Genomic DNA, 21,677 nt, shown 5'->3' with positions numbered 1-21,677 from the left:
CAGGTTTACACTTAAAAAAAGTGATTTCATAATGAAAATCTGATTTTTTATTCAAAAGTAACCAACTAGTACTTTTTAAAAGAGTACTTTGTACTTTTACCTAATATTAGTATTATTTACTAAAAATGTTGTTATTTTAGCAGTGCAATAGTATTTTTACTTGAGTACAAAAAAGATTTCACAAGCATTTAGTGCAGGTTTATTATATTATTAATATATGATTAATAAATATTATTTTTAATGTTTTTTATTTGTATCTATTCCTATGCAATATTTTATGGGTTGCTGAGAATACATTTCAGGTCTTCAATACATAGCATGTCAGTCTTGAAAAAAAAAATAGGTGCTGGAATTGATTTTCATTAGGCTGTGCCTGTATGAACCCCGTCATATACATTTAACATATATTTCAAGATTTGTCTGAAAGTGTAGCAATATGACATATAGCCTATATTTATAAGGTCCAAGCAGCATTTCCAGCTTTTGATGAATAGGCTACTATGAATACTTTAGATTTAAGTACAGCAGTTTTCTTTTTACTTTTTAAGAACAGCGCCATTTTTTAATGAATTTTTAAAAGCACATTTTAACTAAAACTTTTTTTTTATCTGCAAGCACAGTTAATGTTCAGACTATTTAAAATGTTTAAAGTGACTGACATTAATACATATTCTTAATAATAGGAAGTAATCTGCATCGTTTTTAAACTGTGCACACAAAAAAGGCGTCGTAAGGTGGTACTTGGAGAGACGATTTTTTTCTAAGGTGGTACTTGATGAAAAAAGTTTGAGAACCACTGCTCTAGTCTAAACAAACTGATATGTGTGGTAATGCCAGACCGTGATGTACAACTAAAGCTGGACACTATGTCCAACTCCAGCTTCTTTCAAAGAGAGGACATCGATACTAGAAAAAAACTCCATGTACTTTTACACAACTGGATATGGTGGTGCACAAGAGTGATGAAAGTTCAAGTCTGATATAACCAAACTGTGTATTCCTTTGGAACATTCTGAGAAAGAGTCAAGATTAAAAATTACCCAGGTGTCCTGAGGCAAACCTTTAGCCAATTCTGAAAGAGAAAAAAATAGTCAACCAAAGCATTTTAGACAAACATGTGAAAGAATTCAACATATTCACGCCAAAAGGTATTTGTTATGACAACAATAGCCTGAGGCTATAATTGCAGTTTCTTTGCAGTACTGCCTAGATTGTGAGAAAAAAAGCCTTTTTTGCTAGTCTTCAGCACTATGCCAGCACCACCTTGTGGTCAAAAATTATAACAACATTTTACACAATGCTAATGTCTTTTTATGATTTTGTCCTATTGTTATTACTGTCATGGGACTTGTCTTTTATTAGATAATTCTGGCAACATAAAACCAATACCAATGAAGACATATTCATGCAAACTGTCATTAAGTTGAGTGTTGGTCCTCATGTACACAACAGAAGCTTGCATCGATCATGCATTATTTACACTTCCCTGTTTTACCACTGTTAGGTAACAGTAACAGACCAAAGTGAAACAACTGGACACAACGGCATCCAAGAGTTGAGAAATTTGGCAAGGAAAAAAGAAAAGCAAAAAAAAATTCTGAGAAAGAGTTCCGATTAATCATGCTAGTGTTGTCCCGAGGCAAAAGTTCAGCCAATTCTGAAAAGAAAAAAAAAGAAAATGTTTCACATACACACACACACACACACAAGTCAACACTTGGCTGGTGGTCGGGTGTTTAGGACACATGGCAGAAGACTGTGCCACTCAAAAAGGGAACAATAACACATCGTTAACATAAATAAACACCATGGGGCATTACATGACAGCTGGTTTCATTCACCAAACATAGACTATCTGAAGGATTTTCCACTCTAACACTTCATGCTGTCAACACATCTAGCAGTACATGATGTACTTTTTATGCAGAACTGATATTATGAATAGTGATTGACTGAGCGGCTTGCAACAAATTTAAGTCTGCTTAAAAGCTTAGCATTTCTGAACCTTTGCAGGTGTGCCACAGCTTTAAAGTCCATAGAGTTTTTGCCAATTCCCCTAAGGAGAGAGGAGTGCTGCACACTGTCTCAGTGGTGCAGATGTTAAAATCCAGCACAGGACATTTGCCAACATCAACACACTAAGTTCCTAACACTCAGCATACTTGGAGAGATGGAAAATGGTAACGTTTGTACTGGCCATACTCACTAAGCTGAGGAAATGCATCCAAAACCATAAAGGACTTCAAGGAATAACCTCATATGTCTGTTTCCAAGTATCTCATCTCAGCTGTTTGTTTTCTGTCACTTTGATCACAGGAACATGTAGCATGGGAAAGAGTGCCAACAGAGCTTATTTTATAACTAGATATTTTGTAACAGACATGAATTTTAACTATAACTGCTATTTTGTGTTTATTTTTGCATTAAATAAAATTTTCAAGTACACCGTTCATTGTAATTTAACTTCATTCAGTAAGACAGTATATTTGGTACACTCAACGGTCACTTTAGGTACACCTGTCCAACTGATCGTTAAGACAAGTTTCTAAACAGCCAATCACAGGGCAGCAACTCAATTCATTAAGGCATGTAGACATGGTCAAGACAATCTTCTGCAGTACAAACTGAGCATCAGAATAGGGAAGAAAGGGGATTTAAGTGACTTTGAACGTGGCATGGTTGTTGATGGGGTTGTTGTCAAGCGGGCTGGTCTGAATATTTCAGAAACTGCTGATCTACTGGGGTTTTCACGCACAACCATCTCCAGAGTTTACAAAGAATGGTCCGAAAAAGAAAATATCCAGTAAGCAGCAGTTCTGTGTGTGCAAATGGCTTGTTGATGCAAGAAGTCAGAGAAGAATGGCCAGACTGGTTCAAGCTGATAGAAAGGCTACAGTTACTCAAGTAACCACTTGTTACAACCGAGGTATGCAGAAGAGCATCTCTGAATACACAACACGCCCAACCTTGAGGCAGATGGGCTACAGCAGCAGAAGACCACACCGGGGGCCACTCCTTTCAGCTAAGAACAGGAAACTCACACAGGCTCACCAAAATATCTGCAGCAGCTGCGTGATACTATCATGTCAAAATGGACCAAAATCTCTGAGGAATATTTCCAGTGCCCTGTTGAATCTATGTCACAAAGGCTTAAGGCAGTTCTGAAGGGGGTCCAACCTGGTACTAGTAAGGTGTACCTAAAAGGGTGGCCGGTGAGTGTATATATACAGTACTTTCCATACATAAGATTTACTTGAGCAGGCTGCCAAGTTATATTAAAGGCTGTCCAAGACAAGTATATTTAGTAGGAATGCAACAATACAGTTAGCCCACGGTTCAATACATACTTCGGTTTTTTAAGATGGTTTTCGGTTCGGTTCTCATGGCTTGACACATGTATCTTTTTATTATTCTATAGGCAATACGAACAGTAAGAGGTTAAGGAGAAAAAAATTAAAAAGATTTATTGCAATACTCATTTTGTTTTACTTAAAAGCCAAGAAAAGTACACTAGTTCCTAGTGTATTGTATAAAAAAAAATTACACTAAAATCTCACAGCTGCTGGTAGCCTATGTACAAACTGGGGAACACATAAAATCCTACATTTTCAAAATAAACATAAAAATGAAGTTAATAAAGATAAATTGGCCATTTCAAATAAAAATTTGTACTTAAATAAACATAAATAAACCATCTTAATTATCCCTGCGCTAAAAAATGCGAGACTGTAGTCTGTAACGCGGATCGAGTGCTTTCATAAGATGACAAAAGCCCACATCTCCTATCACAGAAAACGTCTGCAAATCTTTAGTAAAAACACCTCCACTGACTTTGTTATTTTAATTTGTCTCTCGGAACCAGTTAGGTATGTTTGCTGGAAAGATTACTCATACTGTTGCCTCACTTCGCGGGCACTTCCTTGTACTGTTGCCTCAGCCTCACTTCACCGCCATTTGACATGTTAAAGTGTGGAATGATGGTTTAGCGCCCCCTAACTTTAGAGCATAGTGATTGGATATTTACTCGCGGGAAGGAGTTTCCTCATCTCAGCTCATAGACTTACAGGCACACACATTCAATTTGGGGAGATATAAAATGCACATGAATTACTTAAACGCAAAACCGAGAAAACCGCATATTGAACAGTGGTTATCGTACCCTACAGTTCAATATTATATTGAGAATCATGGCATCCCTAATATTTAGTGACACATTTTTTTTTACTTTTATTATCATCCTTTTACACTTTTTTTTTGTATCCGCTCAATATAACCAAAAGTCTGTGATCAATTAAGTGGTGGAAAGTCTTTTCTCGTTTACCTGTATCGTTCTGTGTGCGTGAGACCTGGCAACACCCACTGGCAGTCTTACGTGCTTTGCAGACCCACAGAGTATTTTTGGGACTTAAAAAATTTGTTCAGCAGGGGTTTCTAAATCTCAATTGTCTGGGATTTGGCTTTTGCTTTCTAAAGCTGTCGTTAATCATATGCATTATTGCATGAGAGAAAGAAAAACATTAAATACTTCATTCTTTAATCTAATTGACTCTAAACTTTACATATACTCAGAGAAGATGAAATGACTAGTCTAAACATGGCTACAAAATATATGTACACCATTAATAATGGTTAATCAACGCATTTGTCTTAAATAATCTACACATTTTAATCTTGCAATAAAATAATTTTAGAGAAAATGCCTGTTATTATTCCCTATTCTGCCATTTATTTCTCAGTTGCTGTATATTTTGTATACATATCTATAATGCTTTGGCATTTTAGTTTGCTTTGTACTTGAAAAGTAAAGAGAGAGAAGCAGATTTTACCTGTCAGTGTGTGCACATGGCTCCTGAAACAGCATAAAAGTAAGAGAAATAGTGGATTTCTATTTTATTTCAACAGTCTTTTTTTTTTACTTCAGCCCATTGAAAAAAAAGTGTATGACAGTGTCATAATCAGGGGCGTAGTAAGTAGAGGAAAAGGGTGACACAATGCATAGTGTCCTGGAAATTAGGGGCCTAGTGATGGGTTGCAGGGGGCCCAGGGATAAAGCCCCCATCCCACCACCTCCCATCCAACCCCCGCTCTCCCCTTACTAGATTGCTAATGTTACACACAACTCCCCCACCAAACCCTCAACTACTTAGTTAACTATTTATGTGATGTGGGTAAATGGTGTATCTTCTATCCGGCTACCACCTATATACATATATACACACACTTGACCAATAAAGCTCATTCTGATTAAAAAAAAACATTCTGAGGATTCAGAAAAGTTTACTATTTTAACTTTTTCATTGATTAAAATCTTACTGACACAACGTAGGACAATATCAATTGTGAATGATGACATTTACATGTTAATAACCATTTGTAATTGTGTTTTTCCACAAAGAATATGACTTTATGATTTTTTTAAATGTGTAAAACTTTAACCTGAATCATATTTCGTGACATTCATCTAACCAAATTTTAACATATAATTTTTAACGCATTCATTTGTTTCTATTTGAAGAAAACTAAAAACTAAAAGGGAAATGTTCATAAACCAACTGCACAGTTTTTGTCATTAAGAATTAATCATCACATCCAAGATGTTTTATTGCCAATGCATTTGTGAAGCCTCTTGAATGAGATGGCCTCTCAGAGAAAACGCTATCTCATGTCACCATTTTCCGGTTCAAGTCATGTGCTTCAAAGGCCATTGTGTTCATCTGTTTGTTTATTTTCTTCCTGTACTATAGAACACAATCACATGCAGACAATGTATAGCTTATTCCTTCCCAGCATTTGCCACTATAGACATAGGGCTAGGCCGCACGAAAAGATGGGCAAGTGAGTTGAGGACACAAAGGACATGACAGGACACGCAGGCCCATCCAATACAGTGGCCTTTGTGTAACTACATTGATGGAGGCTTAAAGTTTAGCCTGTGTTTAATGAGTTGAGAATGATCTGGGGCAACTGGGGCGCAATTCCATTAATTTCATCCATGCAAATGAATCACACATTGGCAACTGGGTCCCACTATAGATTCTCCCACTAGCTTACTGGAAGTGAGGTCATGACCTTGATGTGACATTTTTCAAGCAATTAAAACAGATCTAAATGATGCTATTCTTCATGCTCGCAGAATGCCAGCCTGCATCTGATGCAAGCGCTTACAAAAGCTTTGCGTAAGCTTGGGACTTTGTGATGTCAGTTGATGTGCAGTGAATATAAAACAGTCCCTGCCCAATCACAGCGGTTGAGGGATGCCTATAGATTGCTTTTGTTTCGCTCTTTTTTAACGTCTGTTAGTAAGTTGCGGTCATTGAGTGCAAGTCTGCATACATCAGTCCTCGACTTTTCCTCTCATTCACTACTTGACAAGAGCCCACAAAAACATTATTAGCAGCCTATTTTTGCTCATCTGGTTTCCAATAGAGATCTGCTTGTCAAAGAAAAAGCCCATAGAAATGAAGCTGCCCAGTGCTCTTGTAGTAATGCCATTTTAGTCCCGGTGAGGGTTGTGCAACCAGAGGGCCAGTTCCTGCTGATGCATAAGAACATGCGGGACATGTACATGTATCTGCACTCAGATCGACACTGCTTCTATTCAAATCTAAAAACAGCTATTCACAATGTAGAATTGTTTTTCAAATGTGGGTAAAGGATTGTTTCACACTCACTACTCCCAATTAATTTTCAGAGTAAGTAGCTAAAGGAACAACTAGGTGCTATACGTTGCTAAATGACACTGCAATGTCATTGCATGATAATGTCATTACATGAATCGAAACTCAAACTGAATTTAAAGGCCTGTAGCCAGGGGAAGTTTGGGTGGTACAAAATACCCACCTCTCACTGACAAAGGTCCAGAATTTGTCTCATACATGAGCTCATTTGTCCTATTTTGACTGACATGCCACCATAAATAGTAAAAACAACCAATTAAAAATGGCTTTGAGACCATGTGATCCTCTATTAGCTGTCGCATCAGTGTGACTTTAGTTATCAGTTCACCAATGCTAACAAATATTTTCATTTGATAATCTGATGCAAGAGAAGTCATCTTTAACTACTGTTTTGTTTTTAAACAGAAAACATTTAACAGGTTACTTTTATTCTACATCTTTGACCTTATTCTTGAAACAAATGACCAATAAAAAAGTGTGAAGCACCAAAAGTAGCCCATATTAAAGTTAATTTTAATACTATTTTGGCTATTGATGTTTAGGCATGGGAAGGTAACCGATTTCAAGGTACACCATGGTTTAGAAAAAATCAAGGTTTTAAAACTGCCAAAATGTTATACAATTTCTGTCATACAATTTCTATGGTATATCCAAGAAAAAAAAAAGTCATGTTTTTTTTTTTTTTTTTTTTTTTTAAGGCAACAGTATCTCCCGCAGAAAAGATATCCAAATATGTTGTTTTAAAATTGTAAAAATTCTGTTTTGGAATGAAACCTGTCGTGTTTACTGCTCTAAAATATTTAAATGCTTCTCAAAATAAAATATATCAAACGTACTTCATCTGCCATTTTATCATGATCACCAGTTCACCACATTACTCCCATTCTCTCGTGGTGCATCATGGGATAGTGTAACATCCTTTAGATGCGCACTTCAGAATCTCACCGGAAGTTGTAGGTCATCCAGGTACTTCTTCCATACTGTTTTCCGATTTCTAAGAATTCAGACATATTACTCAGCTTATACTCTTTTTAGCATACTATATAGTATGGAAGTATGGAATTTCAGGCACTGCCATTGTGTTCAAAGTGCAAAAAAATTATTTTGTTTTTACCCAGACATTTACAAAGAAAATATTTTAGGGCAGTAATTACAATACCATGATACAGTGATATTTTTATCCAAGGTTATCATACATTAGAATCTGATAACGGCCCACGCCTATTGTTGTTATCCATGAATTTTCATAGTGCTATTTTTATTTTTTTTTTTTACAAAAGAGCCAAGAAAAATTGTGAAGCTCTACATTATTATTATTATTATTATTGTTATGTTTATTTATTTATTTTTTATTATTATTATTCATATTGAAATGGTCACATTCTGGAAAGTTGAATCAAAAATTACAATAGACTACAGTTTTTAATTTAAAACTTTAACAGATTCTTATTTTTTTCTATATCTATGTAGTGTAGTTTTACAAATTTATTTAATCTAAATCTTTAGGAAATATTTTTTGGTACATTAAAGTGTGTTTATGATGACCACCAGACAAAAATAGTGCTTAAATTGTCACTAAAATTCATTATTTAAATATGCATAATTAACAACATTATTAAAATATATCAGAATTAAACATAAAATGAAGAGCATAATTGCAAAAAGGTCCACTTTTGAAGAAGAAAAAAAAGAACCACCCCTTTCACCAGGCTGGCTACGGGCCTGAAGAATCTATAATGTAATAAAATAATGAATGAGTTACATGTTAACAACAAGGTATCAAAAGATGAACAGTTCAACCTCATATCAAACAATTGTTCGGTTCCGGTTTTAATTATTCACCAAAAATGAGAAATGTGTGCTCTGCCAACAGATATTGCTGGTGTTCCTGCACAACTGGAAAGGATGCAGTTTCAGGACTGCATTAGGACCCCTTATTGAGGCTTTTGTTTTCAAATAATAAACCCCTTCAATCTTATACAACAGCCTGTCGGGCTTTATTCTGCAAAAACCTCCTATGCTTCTTCTTTATCCCTAACATAAAGAAATTGTTCATTAATTATTACCTTAAGTAAATGAATTATTACTTTATAAACTGCATATGAATCCAGAATTTCGTAAATGCAAAGAAAGTAACAGTTCCTACACATAGGCCTACATTTAGCTAAATTTACTATTAGATTAGATTGCACTATACAATATGGTTAACCGCGTGCTGAAACATAGCATGCACATCTGCTGATAAAAATTGTGCAAATACAACAAGAAAACAAAACGAACCTGTTAATAAATTCACGTTTATCTTGATCTTATTTGGTGGTGTCAGTGTTTAAGGAGAAAAACGACAAGTTGTGACGTTTTTTTTTATATAAAATAACGAACTTAGGGATTAAAAATCCTTCTTACCAGATTCTGAGAAGTCCACAGCTGAGTCTGAGTAGTCCATTGTCTCAAAAGCTTAAATAGAAATCGCTCCCAAAAAATCACTGACGCTTTTTACATTTGACCAGTTTTATACCTAAGAATGAAAGAAAATAAAACAGTGATTCACTTCACTGTTCTCTATTAGTAAAGAAATAAAATGTCTGGGTTTCTGTAATCAGCCAGTCATTAATTTAACAATTAAATGATATACACGTATATTTAAAACTCGTACCTTCAGCATTCGCTATGGATGCCATCTTGTGGTGAAGCACGGGAAGAAAATAGGCGCGAATTTTACAACGCATTATGGGTCTTTAGCAGTTGAGCGTGAACCAGCTGTTTAAAATTATCTCCCGAATTAATGCTTAAAACAGTAAGATTATTGTGGGTTTATTAAACATATCAAATAAGAATTCAGTAGTATACATGTTATCAAGCAGAGCTAAGGAATTGATGTATTTTGTAAACTGTTTTTTTTTTTTTTTGTAGAATGTTTTTTATTTTTGAATTGGAGTCTGTAATAAAGTTTGATTGGAGAACGTCCACCATGGTTTCTGACACCACTAAAAATGTCTGCTATAGAGAAACGTGAAAAAATAATCCATTAAATAATTTACTTTACCTAGGGTCAGAATGAAGAAAGGTGTCGACTTGTTCAAGTGTAAAAATGGCACCCCATGTTTGAATATGTATCCGTGCTCTTTTTGCATGTTACAGCATGTGACTGCGTTTTGGTGTCTTATATCACAGTTCCCTCTCCCATATTCTTAAAAATCTTTATTTCCAAACTGCTTGTCCTCTTGTACCCTGGTAACAAGACTACCACAAAAACTGTTTCCTGTTGTCAGCAAAAAATAACCAAAGGCATTTCTCCAAGTCGTCTTAACATGGGCCCCTCAACACGCCCAGTTGCAGGGATCGGAATCCAATTTAAAAATTTTGTATGCTCTTAAACTTAAAGGCTCAGTGACAGAAGATTATACACTCTTTACGATTAGATTTACTTTTTTTTTTTTTTTTTTTTTTTAGCACAACATGAATTTAAAAGAACAATAAATATAAAATTCTTTATTTATTCACTCTCATGTGGTTTCATTTTTGGTAAAAAACAAAACAAACAAAACTTGATGGTTGAATAAAAGTAACTAAGTCCAAATTTGCCAGTCGTATGAATAATTTCATGTTTGATGGTATGTAAACTCAATCATTACACAATTTATTTTATATTCCTCACAAGTCATTCAGATGAATTGGCATGAGGACGAATACAGGTGTTGATCCTGATAGGCAACATAAATGGGTGACAATTTAACTACAGCTTTGTGCAATGTATTACCCAATCCAAATACTTTTGTTTTTTAAATTTCCATAAATGTAAGCAGTTTCTCATAGTGGGATTCTCAAGTTTAAAATTGTCATCAAATCTAGCTGAACGTAACCTTTTTTATCCCACACAAAAGAATTTTAAGTACTATGTAAAAGTCAGAAGTCCTTGATCCAACATTAACATTTGTCCAAACAACTGCATATCCATAATGTAACTTAAAAAAAGGTTTGTGGTCAAGTGGAAGCTTCCTGCATTTTACAAAACTGTCAGTGTGATCCAAGCAACAAAAAAAGTGGATGACCTCATTTTAACCCCATTTGTGCTTTTCCTTTGGCTGCAGTGAGATGCCTGCTAAGATAATTTGTATTCAGAAAGGTCACTGGAGTCCAAGCCATTTTCTGCCTTCTGATCTGCAATAGGTCCTGAGCACTGCATAAATAAAAGGCTGTGATTGTTTGCAGTAATTAAGCGTTTTTAATGAGGCCTGAACCCTAATGTTTTAGCACGTAGAAAGAGCGAGGTTGGGGTCATCAGGGAATGATCCAAAGCCACCCGGAAAAAAAAAAAACCTAACTGATGTCCATCCAAACCAATCTGCAAAACATACTCTACTGTGTGGGTGTTTAGCACATCTCTAAGCCCAAAGACCATTTCTCATCAGACGTTTTAAAACAAAGATTATCAGCCATCAACTTCACGTTCAAACCCAGTCAGGTATTTACAAAAGTCTGACGAATCACTGTCAGTAAGTGTCTGGCACAGCCTTCTTGTGTTTCGGTATACTGTAGCTTAGCTTTTGGCAGAGTGCGGAGAGTAACACATTGTTAATGCAAACATGGGATCATTAGCCCTGGAGGCCTCTCGCGGATTTTGGCAGACGTTGATTTAACTGCCAACTCAAACACCACAGGCTTAAACATCTCAACACAAAAGCACAATGCCCTAGACTAATTATGTTTATAATGAATATTTCAAATCTGTGTCAGAACGTACAGTACACCTTTTGTGGCTGTGGCTGAATGTCTGTATGTGGTTTAATATCAATTAAAATTCTGAAGCTTATTCAATGTGTCAAGTCAAAATGTACACACTGAGGATGAATAATTGAGCTTCTGCACCATCTTGTGGAGGCAAAAGCAACTGCTTTTAATCCAGATGTCTATTTCAGTCTTTTATCTTTCTCCTCTCTCTTTAAAATCAGAATAAAAACAAACAAACACACTGTACTGTTACTGTGTATATATAATATCTATACATTTATAGATTTCATTTTAGATCACTTAAAACACATACAGCGCGGTTACATTACAAGAGATTTAACATTGCAAGCTGAGAGCGAGGCCTTTTTTAATACTAGATTCATCCGACCTCACAGATTCAGCTAATCATAAATATGATCAACTCCATAAATTATGTCATCACAAACATCAGCACTAATTTACAAACAGGAAGTACACAATCCTCATTAACAAACAAACAAACATAATGAAGAGCCTATACACACACACACAAAAGAAAGTATTTTTAAGCGTGAAAATCCCCAGTATTTCTCTATTTTTCTTTTTTATAAGGATAAATCTATTGTGTCTTAATCGTGAAACAGACGTAAAACATTTCTTTCAATCAATCATAAATGCATGCTTATGGAATCCACATCACTGCATTGAAAAATGGCTTTACAATGTTTGACCTGCTTGTAATTCACGAAAAAGCCTCACCGTCTACATTACTAGTCATTAGCACTCATCAAATGTGGATACTGGATCCTCTGAGAGTGTGAGTTTATAATATGAACATGTACATTAATTGAAATAGTATGCAATGCTTAAATAATATTGATGGAATGTATGTTTTTCCAGCCTGACAGAGGAAGAGCATGACACAATAAGAGCTCTTTAGTTTTGTTTTGTTTTTCCACTTAAACATCATCAGCCCTTCCATCTTCCTGAATCTCCCTGCATTCTTTTACTTGTAAGGAGATGTGACTGGTGTTTTCTTCAAATATACACAATAGTAAAAGGGGAATGGAAGCGGCATTGCTTTGTCTGTCAAACAGAAATGATTGTTCCTTTACTCTAATACAGACAATCACAAGGAAAGGTAAGAGTGGCGTAGTGCAAGAAACGGGGAGGAGACGGAATCATCTTTTTCAAACCTTAACTCAACAGAGCACAGAAAACACATGCCACTTGGATTATTTTTCAAGACTGTCATGAAGTACCATTAGAATATTGGAATGTAGTTGTCAATCTTAGCCCGGTGCCTTTGAGCGATGCACTCTGCAATCCACACAATGTTCCGGCACTCTTGCTCCTTCAACTTGACATAGGCGTAGAAAACACTGAAATGAAACTGATTCAGGAAGGCCAGCTTGTTAAGCTTCACCTGCAAATACATAATACACATTTTCATGTTAGAAAGGAATTTTCTGATTGAAATGTTTGCAGATTTAAAAATTACAGAATTACATTAGTCTCTTTTTCCTCGCTTTAAACTCACCTCATGTTCAAAAAAGCGGTCCTCGAGGGTTTTGTCTCCTGGGTTGCTGCCAGCACCCTCAAAAAGGAGCTTGTATTCCTGAAGCAACATGAGCTCAGTGTTAATGCTCAATTAAACATAGCAGAAATAAACTTTGTGGACTTCACATTCTATAATACAGACCTAAAGAGACACTTCACTCTAAACTGAAACATTCTTGACAACTATTGTATTGTACCCTTTGATTTAGGCCATTTTATGCCATTAATTATTAGGCCTGTTACAATATCTATTTCTTGTCGTTCTATATATTGCACCAAATATATTGCGATGAATGATATTATTGTCATTTTAAGACCTATTTATGCCATTCATTATACAATCTCAGATTGACAATATAATATCACAATACACTCTAAAAGTGACGTAAGGTCTACGTGTTGTGTGATAAGTCAATATATTGATTATTGTGACAGGCCTACTAATTATGTAATATAATGCTGGAAATAGGGTGACGCAGTAGGTAGTGCTGTCGCCTCAGCAAGAAGGTCGCTGGTTCGAGCATCAGCTTGGTCAGTTGGCATTTCTGTGTAGAGTTAGCATGTTCTTCCCAAGTTTGCGTGGGTTTCCTCCAGGTTCTCTAGTTTCCACCACAGTCCAAGACATGCGGTACAGGTGAATTGGGTAAGCTAAACTGTCCGTAGTGTATGTGTGTGAATGGGTGTGTGTGGATGTTTCTCAGTGATGGGTTGCAGCTGAAAGGGCATCCGCTGCATAAAAAAAAAAATGCTGGATTAGTTGGCCGCTCATGCTGCTGTGGCAACCCCCGATTAACCCCCGAATAAACTGACTAAGCCGAAAAGAAAATTAATGAATGAATACTGGAAATAGAGGAACCCTTTAAACAAAACATTTAGACTTTGGCGACATCTTGTGGAGAAAGCAGTGAAATTTAAACACTAAACTAAACTTCAACTCTGAAAACTGGACAGACAGTTTCAATTAACCAGAACTTCTATGTTCCGCTGCTTTGACCCAATCTACACTGTAAATTTACTATAGAAATAAAAATTAACTGAAAGTTTTTTTTTTTTATTAGCCTGTTTTTACATGGTACACTAAAATACCGTTATATCTTTAGCATCATTAATACCTAAAACCTAAATATAAATCGACATGAGAAGCTAATGAAAGGAGTAATTGCCACCAGACATGAATTTGCTTTCTAAAAAATTACATTATATTCATTTTAAATAATTGTTTTTCAGTAAATCCACTCATCTCTGTCAAACCTTTTATAATAAACAAAATATATTTTAAGGAAAAATGGTTAGAAAAAAATTGCTTTTTTTTTAACTGTATAGTGGCTACATCTCTTTAGCTATATGGCGAGTTATGCTATCTGTTTACTTGCTCCACTTTATCCTGTCATCAGAATTTTGAGGATTGCAGTTAGAGGTAGGGTTCAGCGATGTTTACAAATTTGGCATCGTACAATGTCTAATGTGAAACATTGCAATACATATTATAATTTTCCTTGGCCCAAAATGAACCGGCAACATGTATGGAAATAATGCTGATATGATATATAAATATAAAACACAATATAGATATGATAAATATAAAACACAATCGGTAGTTGGCAAACATATTGCGCGAACCTGTTTGCAAATCTGACCTTGAAAGAGTTGTACCTCACAAGCCACAAACCTCACCGGACATCACTGATTAAGGTGGCATTTATGCCTCATCAATGAAATCTCAAGGGGCAAACAAAAGTGACATTTACCCTACAATTCTTTCACAACCTACATTTTTTTCTGTTATCTCTCTCTTTTGGTAGTACCCAATTTTAATGTGAGATTTTGGAAACCAGGTCTAAATTTTGCGCGAATGGTCGGGTAGAAAAAGAGGCGGGTCGGACAGCGGGTGAACAAAGGCTGAATACACAGCGGGAGTGGTCAGGTGAAGAGTAAATCCTGGCAGGAGCGGGACTAACAATTCAGTCCTGCACAGATTTCTAATTGCAGTCATCAAGCAAACACTAAATAATGCCTTGGAATTGATGTACATAAGCTGCCTGAACCGAAAGAGCAGACATGATGACAAATTAAGCACGTTTGGCTATAATGGGAATTGCACCTTTTTTTTTTTAACACAACAGACAATCTTTTATACAAGTTAATTGCAACAGGCCTAATATTGTCTATGAAATGTTACTTACAGGGTAGTATTCAGCCACAGCTTTGACCTGCTCATAATCGTCAGCACGGGCGAGCTGTGCCAGGCCCTCTGGGTAGAGCTTGCCACAGTGAGGGAAAAGTTTAGCTCTGTCTTCTTTGGAAAGCTCCGTACCGAAGGAGTTGATAGTAATGATGAAAGCTCTCCTGTCTGCCTCAAACTGATTCACAAACAAATCTTTGTTTAGTTCTAATAAATCCTTCAAAGCATCAATTACAACATGAATAAAAAAAAACAAACAGAGTCAATTAGATCACTCTGTAGTGGTGTAGTTTACTCACTTCCAGAATTGGGCACATGGTGTCTGCGGTTGTGCCACCTAGTGTGGTGCAGAACTTGTAGAAAGCTTCTAGGTAAGCCTGTAGGCAAAACAAAAAGAGATCAACCACAGTTCTTAGTTTGATATTTAAAGATCTTTATAAATACATAACTCAGATATAGCACTGCCATTACATGTTGTGCCGGTAACATGCCCTGGAATGACATTTACGGCAAGTTGTATACCATTTATAACAGTGTACATGATGTGTAATACATAAAATGTAATTCTTTCTTGGGGACAACACTTCAAGGTTTAAAGGTGCTGTATGTAATTGTTTTGACTTTTCTAAATCGTAGAAATATCATAACATGTTTGCAGATATTGGAGAAACATGCCAAGTGAACATATTTATCTTAACAATGCTAAAGCAAGTTGTTTCTCTCTTTGTTTTGGTCTCTATAACCTGTCCATTGCCAGTTTACCCAATCATATTTTATTACCCAGGGATGCCTTTGGTCACTCACTCTTTATTTAATTTTAGTCAGGAAGACTGCATCAATGTATGCAGCCACAGACAAAAACACAACCTCTGGATGACATCAGCAGCCTCCAAAATAAGACATATTTAACGTTATAAAAATCCACAATAGGTAGATTTAGTATACATTTAATAAGTGTAAACATTAGCCGAGTAGGTAACATTTCAACAAAGTGTCCCAACAAAACTCAATGAACAAGATTCCAGCAACAAGCTACATTTGCATGCAACACAACAGAAACATTTAAATACAGCCATTCAGAATAACAGAATAGTGCACTACACTCCAATGAAATGGTAAGGCTTATAATGCAATTAATAAATATTAGACCTCTTTAACATTACTCTAAAAATGATGAGTAACTGATATTCGTAGGCTTGAACTGTGTCACAACTATGTATTATATGTTTATTTTATTTAAACAATTTGGGGTCACGTAAAATTGTATTAAATGTCACGTAAAATGGTATTTAAACTTACATTTGTAGCATTTAATACTGAATAAAACATTGCCAGTACCTGAGGTGATACTTTTCACAAGACGTTTATGCTGTTGTTCAGCAGAAATAAATTGAAACCGTTCGTAAAATACACATTTTACATTTAGCATGTGTTGTTGCTTGTGGCTAGAATACGGTGTAGGCTCAATAGTCAGGCATGCTTGCTTCTGTTAGTGTTGTCAATCTGGCAGCCTGTGTTTACGAGAAGTTCGGTCAGGGAAACAAAAGTGTTTTCATATTGGAATGCAACACATAGTTCAACCACTGGGTGTCAATCTTACACACTGCACCTTTAGGTAGTCTTTAGTACTGCATGTGAGGTTCTAACCAACCCTTCATCTGAGGCATTTTGTGTGTTTGATATTTGTCTGAGATTATGTTGAGGTTTGGAAGTGTTGTCACATCACTTGTCTTAATTGATGATTAAGAATTTGGCTTTAAGCAGATAAGCATGTACTTAAAGTTGTTATATTTTTATATGTTGATTATTTATTTCTAAGACAAACATTTTGAGTTTAAGTTTATTATGGACTTTTTCTTATTTGCCATTAATTCTAACATGAATCAATACAAACCTAACTAACTGTGCCTTCTAGCACCACACATAGAAGAGAGACCATATGGGTCTAAATGAATCATTAGTAGCTAGATAAAGTATGTATTCTTCAGTTAATGAAATTGTAAAATATGGATCTGATATAGATAATATAAATTGTAAAATATGGATCTGATATAGATAATATAAATTGTAAAATATGGATCTGAATTGTATAATATGAGTCTACAGTACATTTAGCCACACTGTGTATGTGGCCACAGGGTGAAAGTTAGATTGCTACCTACTCAGAATATCCAAACAAAACAGCAGCTTTATGTTTTGTTTCATATATATTTGGCATAGGGCTGGACAATATGCCAAAAATATCACTAAGTACATAAGTAATATCATATTCTGATAACCATATACTTGACAATGTATTTAATTAGTTAATATTGATCACACTGATATGACTGATTCAAAATTTTTAAAAGTATGTGCTGAAATGTATGTCACATCATTATTTTTCTTGATTGATGTAGAACTTCTGAGTAAATGTTTAATTAAGAATGTTGGAATAATAAATAAACATTAATAAAATATAAAATATTGATGAATTCTTTCCAAATATGTAAAGATTGCAACGATTTCACCCTGCTATTACTCACATGTGTCTGCATTCAGATTGGCAATCCAAATGATGAAAAAGTATTACCATAACAAAAGTATTCATGAAATTACAGACTTTTTATTTTGTCAATACAATATATATTTTCATATTGCACAGCCCTAACATAAAATATTTAAGAATCAAATTTGGTTAGTTTCCAACATAAAGCTAACCTTATAAAGTGTGTTGCGAATGATCTCAATGTTCATCTCATCCAAATCCTGTTCAGAGATGCAGTCTTGAAAGAAAGCAGCTGAAACAAAGAGAAAGAGCCATTAACTAGAATACAAAGATGAGCAGCTTAATGTCATTTAGGACCATGTTTATGAGTTGCTCTCAAACAAATACTGAAAATAAATCACTGGCAACTCAGCACCTTCCTTTTCCCACAAAACACAAAGTCAATGGGATTGATGTAGTTCATGTCCGAATGTATTACCAAGCGGTGTATCCACAAGGATGGCATTATAAAGCTCTGCTGGAGTCTGGGCGATATTAACAGCCTCCATCTGTTCAAAGCTGCCAAGTGGATGGCACTTGGGCACCAGCTCTGAAATGGCCCGCTGATGCAGAGTTCCAGTGATCAGTAGGATGACATTGTCAATCATATAACTGTATCTGAAAAACAGAGGTTAAAAAGAGCTTAATAGAGGGTCATGAAAGATAGAATATTTGAAAACAATGATTAGTTAAAAATACGGCAGAGAAAGTTTCTTGGTGATCAGTATTTACTCCAGAGCAAAAAAACTCTCAAAGCAGCTTAACATAGAAGTTCTAGTAAATTGAAACTGTGTCAGTCTAGTTTTCAAAGTTGAAGTTCAGTTTAGTTTAGTTCAGTGTCAAACACTGAAGAGCAAGTCCAAGGATGTGCTGTGACAATATTTGACTGTACTCACGTGATGAAATCCATGAAGCTGGCCAGAGGCTCGTAAGACTGGTTCCTCATATGGCGGAACTCAACCACCATCTTCTCTTTCAGCTTGTCATCAATGACAGAGACAGTAAGAGGGGAGGCTTCATTGGCCAGGAAGCTTCCATAGTCAGTGCTCTGCAAGTGAAGCTTCAGGTCTGAAGAGCAAATTATGTAACATTTAAAATAATAATAATAATATATTTTTAAAAATGTTTTAAGTTTAAACTCAAATCCTTACTTGTCAATACTAAAGGATTATGTTCTCGAATTGAAGTGACAAAACAAAAGTTCTAAATGACACTTGCCACTGATTCACTGAAACCTTTAATATAAAATTTAAAAAAATGTATAGTATAGCAAATCCCAAAAAAAGTTATTCGTTCTTGTAAATTATAGACATGCAATGGAAAACAAGTACATTAATTCTATATAAAGGACTAGGTTTTCAAAGTGATTTCTATATTAATCACAAAAACGTTTTTACACAATTTCCAGTTCCCTAAATCACAGGCAAAAAATTCCAAATGAGTCACTTGATTCTTAAAGACAGAAACACATTTTTTTTTGACAAAAAAGCTAAATAATCTACATTACCTACATTTACAAGAGAACAAATTTAAAATGCAAACAAAAAAAGGCAAACAGTGATATCAAAACCTGTTTGCGGGAGAATCTACTGTCCTACATAAATTACGTCATGACATCACATGACAAGTACCTCCATGAATTAAATCAGTAGGTTTTCACTTGTATAAATAAATAAAACATTAACCGTTTGTTTATACCACTGCTATAAAACACTCAAACTGTATTAAAGATGTGCCTTGACCATTTAAATGTGACGTTGAAATCAGACCCTTTAACATCTTGGTAACCCCATGACTCCGTCATGTTAAACTGAGACCTTCGATTAATACAACACACACAGTAATTAAAATGAGGTCGTCGTTTGTATGCCTTATGTGCGATCATGTAACGTAAAATGAACTCGTGAAAGGTCATCAGAAAAATGAAGCTAACGTAATAGCAACTTAGTCTGTCAGCATCACAGTTAAGTTAGCATAGAAACGTTATTTTACACTTCTTTAAACAGAGTATGGTTTTCAACAAAACATAAAGATCACAGGACTTATGCATGTTTACTTAGAAATGAGACAGAGAAAGATTAAGGATGTTATGTTAATGTTCTAAATTATTTGAGAATAGTAATCTGGATGATATGTGCTAGCTAAGGAAACAAGCTAACTCACATTAGCTGTGTAACATCTAACGCTAATAAGTTATAACCGACGGATGTTACCACATCAGTGATAAAATACCTTTTTGAATCGTTAAACAATTGTACACATAAATGCCGGGAATAAAAATGTAAAAATGACAGAGATGAGCTAACGCAACGTTAGCAGCCAACATACACCTTCGACTCACCTTCCAGAGTTTCACACTGAACGAGGTTCAAATAATCCGCCTGAGATAAAATGCCAGCCTTAAAACCTCTCACCAGCCCCTCTAGATAACCATTATCAACATTAAAATATAATTCAGAGAAAGGCATGGTGAAAAATTGGTCTGTTAGTTAAAGAGAACGATATCTGCTGCTCTGTAACGCAGTGCTGAATGAACCTGCTGTCCGAATCGCCAATGAATCATTCTTCAGAGTCGGATCTTTTTAAATTTCACAAAACAGCTCTGGACCCATGGTCTGGACGGTTTGGTGAACAGTGCTACAAATAGAATTCCATGAGTGTTTACAGCTGTTTGTAGCAGTTTAAAAATATTTTATACAATGGGTTTAATAAATATATTGATAGAATTGCATTAAAATATGTAGCCTAGGTGGAAATTGCACCAATGTTCTTAGACAAACTGTATTTTCAAAAATATAAATTGGAAACTTAATCTGAGCTGTTAAAATATATTGGGACACTAAAATACCCAACAGAAACATTTATTAAAAACACAAAATAACACAATATAAATTAGAAATACATTTGCTGTTTCTTTATGAAACAGTGAATATGTGAAATAAAACTTTTTTCAGCTTTTTTACCTGTATCAACAAAAATAGTACGTCTTGCAAAACAAATGTATATAAAATCGATTGAACTCATTTATATCCATAGATCGAACTTAGAATCATTTTGAAGCAGAATCTTTTAAATGAATTGCTCGAAAGAACCGAATCGCGAAAACGATGCAGACTTGCATTAGCTGAATGAGGGAAGTTGTGGATACCCGGATGCACACACACAAACTCATGTGACCAAACATCTGACCACTTAACTTAAACGCTGATCTCAGAACAGCTCTACACAATCATCTGAAAGGACGAAGCAACTGGAACATGACTTGAAATTAAAGATTCTGCACGTTTAATGTTATGTTGTTTGAAAGTTTGTACGTAAAATGTGCAGCAAGTAATTTTTCTGAATTATTAGGGATCAGCATTCGCCTATACAATATCTCCTACTTAAATTAAAGGCCTACTGTATGTTTTCCTCCATTAATTTAAAGGCACTAGCTTTTAAAGGGAAGCACTTTGTGTGTTTAGTGCAATAGACTATACTATAAATGGAGAGGCCTGACCAAATGATTCTGTTCACCAGAGGATTAATTATTGTAGCCTACATTTCCACATGAAGCATGAATAGATTTCTGTGAAGTCACTAAATTCTGTTGGCTGTACAATTAAATATTGATAAAATGTCTTCCAGCATAAACGCTCAGTCCATTATTTCTTCAAATGTGCCATTTATATGTTCCAGAGAACAGGATATGAAGTGAAATCCTCTTAATTCAGTGTTAGATGGCTAAAAGCATGCTGTGGTTAAAAATAGCAGCAACTAGGCTATTTGTTGATGACAAATTGTCTGTTGACAAGCTTAACAGACACACACACACAATTTATTTAATTTAAATAGAGAGATTCCACTGTCTTTTTAAACTGGTCTTCAAATGAACAACGTTGACTTAACTTGTTTGTTTTATACAAAAAATGTCCTCTGAATAATACATTGGTTTCTGTTAATTGCACGTTTAGTTGTATCTTAACAATTCAGACCAATCTGTTCCTATGGGGGTAAGTACTGAATATCTAACTCAATAAAC

At 35.2% G+C, this 21,677-nt stretch overlaps 2 protein-coding genes across 4 annotated transcripts in view; both read right to left on the bottom strand.

Moving 5' to 3' along the window:
* zdhhc1 (zDHHC palmitoyltransferase 1) overlaps nucleotides 1–9,570 on the bottom strand; it is a 115,510-nt gene extending 105,940 nt beyond the window's left edge. Inside the window, exons 1-2 of one of the 3 annotated variants that reach the window (XM_073906826.1) lie at nucleotides 9,334–9,570; nucleotides 9,084–9,195 (exon numbers count right to left, since the gene is read on the bottom strand). The gene's annotated coding sequence lies outside the window, so the exon portion shown is untranslated. Of the gene's footprint in view, nucleotides 1–9,083 lie in introns of all 3 variants that reach the window. The other 2 variants (XM_073906825.1, XM_073906824.1) reach the window with 2 other exon arrangements.
* A 2,082-nt stretch (nucleotides 9,571–11,652) lies between these two features.
* Nucleotides 11,653–20,190, bottom strand: atp6v0d1 (ATPase H+ transporting V0 subunit d1). Its single transcript, NM_199620.1, is given in 8 exon segments — nucleotides 11,653–12,813; nucleotides 12,928–13,005; nucleotides 15,131–15,307; nucleotides 15,429–15,506; nucleotides 17,830–17,909; nucleotides 18,096–18,274; nucleotides 18,553–18,724; nucleotides 19,998–20,190. Coding segments are annotated over 8 exon segments (1,053 nt in total). The 5' UTR covers nucleotides 20,125–20,190; the 3' UTR covers nucleotides 11,653–12,651.
* Nucleotides 20,191–21,677: the final 1,487 nt, after the last annotated feature.

Source organism: Danio rerio, chromosome 7, assembly GCF_049306965.1.
Source record: "Danio rerio strain Tuebingen ecotype United States chromosome 7, GRCz12tu, whole genome shotgun sequence".
Classification (NCBI taxonomy): domain Eukaryota; kingdom Metazoa; phylum Chordata; class Actinopteri; order Cypriniformes; family Danionidae; genus Danio; species Danio rerio.
Note: the sequence above shows the minus strand (reverse complement) of the source record. Positions and strands in the feature narration are given on the sequence as shown.